Genomic DNA, 9,786 nt, shown 5'->3' with positions numbered 1-9,786 from the left:
TTTTTGAATCATCCAAAGTTTTTTTTCTTATTTCTCGTCACCGGGAGCCCCAATCCGAAGATTTGACTTCTCAGAATTTGATTTTCAGCCCTTCTTTAAACCCCGTTTACATGCGAAATGAAAAATCCGGTTTCTTTACACTTTACACTCCGCAATAGGGAAAAATCACAATAGGGTTATGGAGAAAGGGGTATGCACACTAGGCTGACCATATTTCCTCGAGAGAAATACGGGACATTGGGATTCCAAATACGGGAAAATACGGGACATCGCCAATTATCGCCAAAAACGACGCCAAAACCACACAAAGTTGGCAAATATTGTTGAAATTACGGATAATTCACAATGGCGGGAAATGATACATTACTGCAAATTGCAGTGGATTAAAATGTATTCCACGAAAAAGAAAACGTTCACCAAGGCAAATGTGGGAGATTAGTATTCTCATATATAGATGTAATTATCATAAAATAATTTATGAGTTGAAAAATAATGTCAATCTTTGACTTCAATAAAGAATAAAAATTCAACTAGGCTTCGAGTAAAATACGGGAAAAACCGGGACACTTTTGCCGAAAAGTTGGGACGACCAAAAAAAACAGAAAATACCGGGACTGTCCCGGGAAATACGGGACGTATGGTCACCCTAATGCACACACACAGACAACACACACGCCGCGATAATCGGTGTATCGACAGTTCCACACGGTGCATTTCCGCACATGGGGAATTTGGACTCAATGTGTAAGAGGGCGTGGCCACAACTAGATACTTGGTCAGCCGTGGGAGGTAACCCTAGAGAAGAAATTTCCAGCCATGCGGGACATATTTTTGATGTCCCAGACGATGATTTTTTTGGGGGAAGGGGGCGACGGTTTTTTTTTTACCCCTTTCAACTTGGATTTTGCACCCCTCCTAGAGCGGCCAATAGGCACGACCTCCTATATAACCTTATGTTATATAGGAGGGGGTGCAATAGGTCGCCAAGAGTCGCCCCTATCGTCACCGTCAATCTTTGAGCGAACTGCTGACATAAGTCGCGGTACCACTATATGTATTCCTCTGCTGTACTTTTGAAATGAAATCAAATTAAAATTTTCAATAATTCTGGATAATTCCTCTGCCATTTTTTTAAATTTAAAATTATTTCTTTAATTAATTTTGGGTTTTCATCAAATATAAATTTACATTAATTTTGGAATGATTTTTCTGATCCGTTTTCAATTATTTCTTTCCTCGATTTTGAATTTTCATCAGTTTTCGAATAATTTCTTTCATTAGTTTCAAATTTTTACATTAGTTCTGTAATTCTTCGTACACATATTGGGAAACATTCATCGAGAAGAACTATTTATTTCTCCTCTAAGGAAACATTGCTCCCAATAACATGAGGAATTTGAAATTAATGGATTTTAATTTAATCAAAATGGAATATGTGCTGCCATCTATCAATACAAGTGAAAGACTCTAGTGTTACACATTTTTTTCCTAGATGGCAGCTTAAGTATTAAAATGGTGTAAATAATTTACAGTATCCATGTGGCCAAATCACATATCTTGAAAGGAATTCCCATATTTTTATTTAGAATATGTGAGTTTTTTAATAAAAGAAATTTCTCGTTTTTTTTTAAAAAAACTTAATTATATTTTTTGTGTGAATTTTTTATTTTTCCCTAGGACTTTGAAAAACCACAGTCAAAGACGACCATATCAACCGTTTTTGAAATTTGGTGTTTTTCCCGTGAGTTACTGCATATTGAAGCACCGAACTGCATGAAATTTATTTCTAGTGCATCGAAATTGAATGCATGAATGGGAATTATGAATTCTTGATCATAAATGCGAAAAGGTTTGGTATAGATTGACAATTTATATTAATGAAGTCAAAGTAATTCATGTGCATTTGTCTCCATAGGTTCATGTGTTGTTGTTAATTGATAATAATCTTAACTGGACTGTGGTGGCGCCATGGAATCCTCTGATACCGCAGCTGTACGGAGTGAAACAGGAACTCAGGTACGCATTTGTGAAATCCGCCCTCTCGAAATGCTCGTAATCATGTACAGCTATATAAAATATTAATAAATATGATGTGAGGCTGTGGGACGCTATTCATGCCCTAGCAAACATAACAGTGCTAAAACCGACAACCATAATAATAATAATAATATCACTATCTAAGACTAAATATCAAAACAACACTATATCCACTCTTTTAAATAAACAACAGTCTTGCATGTTGTATAAATAAATATATTCTTCTATGTGTAAAAAAAATAAAACCTGGACTCTATATCTAGGTACCAGTTTCTTATAAATAAAGTAAATAAAAAGGATACAACTTTACACAACAGCTAGCGCCACCGCGGTATCCGAGGAATGACAAACCAGAGTGGTGACTTATCATTGGAAAAAAGCTGCTAACTTGGTGTGTCCCTTATACCAAAGCTGTTCCGATTTTAGCAAATTTTAGTGTTGATGCCAACACAGGGTTATGCTTGTGCTCATACCATTTATTCCATTACAAGGGCCGAACTATAGGCTGCAGGGACACTGGGGCAATTTCACATCAATTATACGTACCTGCAAAAGTGTATTGACAGTTTTGCAGCCCTTCTCCCATTCTTGGATTTTTTTCTTGACTACTCATTCCTTGAAATCGCTGCCCTGCACTATTACCTGCTTGGTTCCCCCCCCCCCCCCACTCTGGTAAATTTGCCTGTCTCTTTCTAAGTCACTGTTTTGACAGCTCACTGACCTGATTGGTCATTCCCCTTGCTCTCTAGGTCACTCCCATGCTAACACACTCTCTAGGTCACTCACTGACGTGTTCCCAGGGCCGTATTGAGGGCATCATGGGCCCCCAGGCCAAATGATTTTTCTGAAGTGGTACGTGGCGATATATTGGCCCTTATGTGGCGAATTATCGGAAATTTCAATCACATTTCATTTTTGTGAGGCCCCTTTTCTCTTGAGGTGCCCAGATGGGCCCATGCGTTAAGACGGCACTGCCTGTTCCCTCCCCCTCTCTAGGTTACTCTTTTGGTCATTCTCGTGCTCTAGGTCACTCTTCTGGTCATTCACATGCTTAGGTCACTCTTCTGGTCATTCACATGCTTAGGTCACTCTTCTGGTCATTCACATGCTTAGGTCACTCTTCTGGTCATTCACATGCTTAGGTCACTCTTTCGATTCTGTAGGTCACTCTTACTCATTTACATGCTTACACATGCTTTAGATCCCTCTTTTGGTCATTCACATGCTTTAGGTCAAACTTTTGATCACTCACTCTCTAGATTATTCTTTTGGTGATTCATATGCTTGCACATGTTCTAGGTCACTCTCCGCTCATTAACATGCTTGCACACTCTTTTAGTCCTTCACATGCTTGTGAACGACTAAGCGCTCATACGCGTGGTTACAATGCGACATCTAGTTTGGTATCGTAAGCAGTCAAGCCCATATACGAGTGTTCATTTTCGAGTAAGGAACACTGACTGGAGACTCTCTGTAGGGGAGAATATCACCCACAATTTCACAGTACATGTGTGGACGAAAGCGAAAAACTGTAAGCTCTGTTGTGAAAATGCGACAATAAATAAACGAAGAATAAAATTTTTGCTGGTAATACGAATCGTCGCTCGTTAATCGGATGAAAGTTTTTGCTTGTTATGCAAATTGCTTGTTAACCGAAGTTCCACTGTATGTTGCTGCCAAAGCCTGAAGTTGGCCAATTCGTGTAGTGACCAGTCCAGTTGACCTGGCCAATGTCCAAAATTTACAGTTTGGCTAGCCCTTATATGTCTATCCCAATACATACAATGATGCTGGCGGCCAAATTATGTTTGCATGGTCCCCCATAAGAGTGGGGCTGATAGGAATGATTCTTATCTATGAAATTTGAAAATTCTGATTCAGAAAAGTTCTGGTGTGCTCAGATAGAAAAATTTTCAGCATTAGCAAAGACAGATTTGCAAGCGCTTGTACCATTTGTTATTACTGCTGGACGAGAAAAAGGTTAGGGAAACACGAAAGTATTTCTCTTATACATAAAAGTTGGGACCCATTCAAATATGTCGGAGAATGTTCTAAGAAGGAATGTTATGAGCAGGATCCACTGTGTAGGATTTACCTTTTTCGTCAAATTTTTACTGCAGAACATTTCCAGTCAATTGAACGACTTGTCACAGAACAGTGCAAAGCATTCTGCTTTGGATGCTCCTTGCGGGATCCTTCAGAGACACGTGACACTGGACATTTAATCGATGTATGGCAAATTTGATGAAGTCCCAGGCTTAGTTTATGTAAGAGGGCTTGCCGTATCTTTTGAAAATAAACAGAACGAATAATTATCACGTCTATATTATAATGACCTTTGAAGACCATACACACCCTGCTAACTATTATAATGACCACAAGCAAAACAAACTACAGAGTTCTCTGGCCATCATGTTGCTCATAGATGGCCAACAAACATGCATGTTTGTTTTCGTGATTTACTGTTGGTCAGCATTATGCTGATTATTGTTACTCATCGTATGTAATATTTACTCGTAGTGTAACATGGAAGTTGAACTACTTATTATTTTTATTTATTTTTTTATTTTTTATTTTTTTAGTTGTTTGCGAGATTGGAAAGCAGACCATCTATTGGCTCTTTGGAAACAAAACTGTTTGAGTCGCTATCTCCAGGTGACATCGTAGAAATCAGAGGTGACTCTGGCTCTGGCAAGACTGAACTCTTGTATCATTTCATCATCAAGTGCATTTTCCCGCAAGAATGGAGCGGACTGAATTTGGATGGGTTAAGTGCTGGGTGTCTTTTCATAGACAACGATTACCACTTCGACCTTTTTAGACTAATTAGTCTGATGGAAAAAAAAATCAGCTTCCACAGAGATTTAACCAGTGTTGCCGTGGCGAATTCGGACGTAGCAGCATTCATCAAAGATTGTCTTAGATTACTGTATGTCGTCAAGTGCTCGAACACGGAACAGTTCATGGTTACTCTGTATTCATTAGAAAATATGCTGGCATCGAAAAACACCATATCGTGTGTCATGATTGATAGCATATCTGCTTTCTACTGGGCTGATCGGATGAATTTCATCCACCAGCTCAAAAAACTCGACGAGAAGTACGGATTGCTGGTCCAGATGCTGAATAAGCTGGTCAGTAACTATTCGCTCGTGCTCATCGCCACGAAACAGAACTTGACAAGGAGAAATGAATCTGCATCGGGTGAGGACAAATACGACTTCATGGGAAGGGATTGGGATAAATTTGTTAGATATCATTTAGAGCTTCAGGTGGATAGCATAGAACGGGGGAAAACGAATCTGATTTTGAATCAGTTTTTGAAAAAAGAGAAATTGACTAAAAAATGTGTGATTTCCGCTTCTGGGATTGAATTTTTAGATCAAGTTCCAATATGAGATGAATATTCGTGATTGTGAGATGCAGTGTCGAGTCGAAACAATAAAACCATCTTCTTTGATATTAGTCCAGGGGCGGCTTGAGTGCCTGAGTGGCATGATCGGGGCTGTAACTAGGGGGGGGGGGGGCAACTGCCCTGGGTGACAGTTTTAGGTGGGAACAAAGAACACCATTACAAAATTATCAAATTTTAAAGTTGTGGGGGTGACAAAATAATGTTTGCTCCAGGCGGCAAAAATCCTGGGTGTGGCGGTAAGATGCTTGTCTATCATCGTGAAGGTTGCTGTCATGGTCCCATGTTCAAACCCAGGGGAGAATATAGGTAAGATATTTTCCCTAATGAACTTGAGGCGACCACCGATAGACAGTGTTTCATTTCCAACTCATTAATGGCAGTAAATTGCAATATGGCCAGAGTTAGTGTTTGGTGAATCAGGGGGGATGGCTTGAGTTCACCTGCCGCATGGGTGCAAAGCCTCATGTGCTGCCCCTAAAGACAACCTGATGGGAGGCTGAAAATGCTTTAGCCTAGGGGGCTCTGGGATGAACCTGTGTTTTTTTTGTATCCAGATCCACACATTGTTGTTTCCCAACAAAATGCACTTGGCTATACGCCCTGCTTACAAACAATGTCTTGTTATTTAGAGAGTTATTTCGCCATTCTTAATTATGTCAGACAACTTTTTTTCATATCACAGCTGTTATTGATGAGCCAACATATTTTCCTTAATTTCGAAAGGTTAAATTTTTTTACTAACTTCATGTTGCCAACATAGTTGAACGTAGTTAACACCAAAATATGGGCTAATATATATATACTCCAAACGGCTCTCTAGGTAGAAACTATGGGAGTGAGAGAGGGTTTTGGTACTCCTGGCCCTGGACAAGAGAGAGAACCCAAATTCTTTGTCTTTATTTGAAATGAACACTCCTGAAGGCACCAAAATGCACACTTGCCCCTTGTTATAGATTCCATTCCGGTTTCTGGTATTACGGCCCCAGGCCCTGTCTGTCCCCTCAAGTTCACTCAACATCTTCGTTCTCAAGGTATTGCTTAAAAGAGTGACAGTGTGTAATTCTTGTTAATTTTTAGTGTTTCACAATTTTATGTGTCTAAAAAGAAAAGCCTAGGCTGCCGCCCCTTACAACCTGCTGTCATGGTGCAATGCACCCCCTTGCACAAGCTGCCCCTGGCTGGTCCATTACCTTAGGTGTCAGTTCAAAATGGTGTAGTGAGTGTAGTCACATTTTACGGAGGTGATTTTAATGTTTGGCTCGACTCTCTATAATGCACATCATATTGAATTTCAGAGATGAGTTTAAAGGAATATTTTTTTTTTTTTAGTTGTTTATCATAAAATATAAATTTTCTAGTCAGGCCAGTAATTTAAGAGCGATGTGTGTATACTGAAAAAAAAAATCCACACAATTCATTCTGTTATGTACCATGTCTTAGCGGACAAATTTCTCAATACATTTACCCTTGCATTCACATGTGAGAAGATGTATGACAGAGTGTGCTTCACAATCCGCAAGATTCTGAATCATCCCCTGCTATGTAAATCATATCTGCCAAGGGTGAGAGGCCACGAGGTAAAAGCTAAGGGATTGTGGTAAAATTCAGTGGAACAATATTCCAATACAATGGAACATTCTGCCTGAACACAACATATCTTTACTTTCCAAACGATCCACATGAGAATATTGAAGCATTTTTTAATTGTTTCATAATGTTATTTTATTGTCCTTAGTCAGGCAAAACGCATGTGATAACTGGATATGTTGTGTGATTCGTTATTTGTTACTCTAGACCAGCGTTTCCCAACCTTTTGAAGTTTGTAGCACCCTTGGGAATAACATTAAAAACTTGGGGCACCCTTCCTTGAATACAGAATACAGTTTACTACAACAAACATCACAGTAAAAATACATCAATAGAGTTTTGTTCGATTAATCATTAATCTGAAACTCGTGATTGATGCTTATAGCACAGATACTTGATATCAAGCCTTACAGTTGGCAACAAAACACGTAAATTGTCCTCAAGGTCTTGCAGTCTATTTCTTGCTTTGTATTTTATTGTCACCATAGCAGACAAGGCTTGCTTGCATAGATACGAGTTAAAAAGGGTAGAAGTGCATTAATTGCTTTCTTCATTGGATTAAGATATTCCTCTCTCAGTCCAACAATGTGGAATCGGTGCAAAGATCAATAAATTCGCAAGCAGTGTGAAATCTATTTCCTCCGCACTGTCTGCAAAATCAAATAGTGGGACAACTCAGTCAAGATTCTCGGTGTAAAAAGATGAAAAATACATATCTATTGCATTTTGCAATCTTGAAAAGTATTGACAAATGATGTCTTTCATCTTATCTGAAGGTGATGTCATTCTCCGCTATTACTACAAAGGTTTCGACACGTGGCTGATGCGAAGATAAATCCAAGAAAGGAAATTCAACTCGCCTTTCAGGGAATCAAACCCACGTCCTAGACCACTGAACTACAAAGCCAACAAATCCGCCTTTTCACATGGACAGACAGACCTAACCCAGGCCAAAGCTAACATTGCTGACACTGCTACCAGATGGTGACTTATCGCTTCTCTGCCTTTTGGCTAAGATCAAAGTGTAGATGGTGACTTATTCGATAAGTCTGTCATGCATGAGAGCAATTAATTTGACTTAATTTATTTTAAGACCTTAAGTGGACTGCAGTATTTTTTTATTTATCTCCATAATATCTCATGACACCCCTTAGTCGATATTGCGGCACCCTGGTTGGGAAACCAATAGATCATAGTTTCCCCCCTTCTTCAACATTTTTTTTGTTCTCATCGCCCCAACTCAAGCCAACACATAGGATTTTATACTAAATGCATAGCTTCTACCACCCTCTTGGATCATTCCATTGCCCTGGGGCGATATTGCCCACTTTGGGAAACACTGTTCTAGATTACTAACTCTGTGGTCAAATGGCAAAATGTTATAAGTCCCTTTTTACAAATTTCACAATGTCAAATTTGTAAATAATATTTTGTCAAACTGTGATACTGTGGTTTTTTTGACTTATTACAATTTGCCTCCGATGTTTTCTCATAAACTGAGAGAGAAAGACTAAATTGTGTTGCCTTCCAAAGTTTTGGCGAATGAGACTCCTTAATGCGAAGAACTAAATTTTTTGGTGGCTCATGACATTTCTCCATTTGAGCACAGAACTTATTGTTACTGAATTTTCTCTTTTGTTTTTTTTCTTATCGAAAAATGTTTATTATATATGAATAAAAATGAGAAGAGTAAGAAATAAATGCTTTAGTTGGATCATGATGTTACGAACTTTTGTACATGATTTCATTCATTGATATAAATGTACAATAATATAGCTACACTTAGGCCCTCCTCACATGGGGAAACTAAAGTTCGGCAACTGATAAGAGAAACCGTTTCCCGAAAACCAGCACGCATATTGTTGTAGAAGTATTATGTGCCAAAGAGAGATATTTTAGCTTTACAATAATATTTATGAGAACTATGATCATTTTACTCCTTATATGAATATCGTTCAACACTTTGGCCAGTGATTCGAATAGGGCATACAGAGCGTGGTTACCTTGACCACAAAATAACCCTTATCAACGGGGAGTGCTAGTGTTCCATCTTAATTAACATTTACCACATGAAAACAAGTAAAAAGAACCAAATCACTACAAGGTCACACATACACATAGATAATAGTTAAGATAATTAAATTTTAATTACTTTTCTTCCCTAAAGATATTTTATCAATACAGCAGCATCATTTAAAATACTTCGAAATTGACATTGAGCAAATTCAAAAGTCCCTCATTGCAGAAAAAAAAAATACTTTTCCAACGACAACATTTAACAAACCTCCACTTTAAACAGCGAAACAAACATATCAAAAATAAACACAAAATTGTGCATTGTCATAGCGATCATTAGAATTAAGACACATTAAAGAAATTCCTACTTAACTGAAAATACTACGGGGTGGGAGTTTGATCTAACCTCAATGAAATCATGATATTAACAAAACTTTACAAATTTCCGGATCACCGCCACAAACTGAAATGAAATGTTGAATGAGAGAGAGAAACAAAGAGGAAATACCTCACATACTCACAAATTCCGAGTGACTCGATGTTCTGCCACCCAGGGATCAGTGTTCCTGCCACAGTTCTTGGATCTCGAATCAAGTTCAAGGGGCATCGGGAAACAGGCGGCCTATCCAAGATAGGACAAAACTCTCCGGATCCTTCTCCGCTCTGCTCTGGACATGGTGACAGGCTTCAGGATTGCCTCGGCAAAAAAATGGAGATACTACTGCGGTAGC

The 9,786-nt window shown here is 38.6% G+C and overlaps 1 protein-coding gene across 1 annotated transcript; it reads left to right on the top strand.

Annotated features, from left to right (window-relative positions):
- The first annotated feature begins 1,704 nt into the window (after positions 1 to 1,704).
- LOC149087726 (DNA repair protein XRCC2-like) lies at positions 1,705 to 8,759 on the top strand. Its single transcript, XM_089231606.1, has 2 exons — positions 1,705 to 2,016; positions 4,620 to 8,759. The coding sequence occupies exons 1-2, from the start codon at positions 1,969 to 1,971 to the stop codon at positions 5,433 to 5,435; spliced, it is 864 nt and encodes a 287-aa protein (XP_089087732.1). The 5' UTR covers positions 1,705 to 1,968; the 3' UTR covers positions 5,436 to 8,759.
- The last annotated feature ends 1,027 nt before the right edge of the window (positions 8,760 to 9,786 follow it).

Source organism: Pholcus phalangioides, unplaced genomic scaffold (genome assembly GCF_987345545.1).
Source record: "Pholcus phalangioides strain wild (caught in Gottingen) unplaced genomic scaffold, Ppha-v1.0 ptg000004l_1, whole genome shotgun sequence".
NCBI classification, from domain to species: domain Eukaryota; kingdom Metazoa; phylum Arthropoda; class Arachnida; order Araneae; family Pholcidae; genus Pholcus; species Pholcus phalangioides.
The sequence above is the reverse complement of the archived record's forward strand: the minus strand, read 5'-3'. Positions and strand labels throughout refer to the sequence as shown.

Coding starts and splice junctions, on each gene's coding strand:
- LOC149087726 (XM_089231606.1), top strand. CDS start 1,969: ATGGAATCCTCTGATACCGCAGCTGTACGGAGTGAAACAGGAACTCAG. Junction 2,017..4,619: donor GGAGTGAAACAGGAACTCAG/GTACGCATTTGT, acceptor TTATTTTTTTAG/TTGTTTGCGAGATTGGAAAG.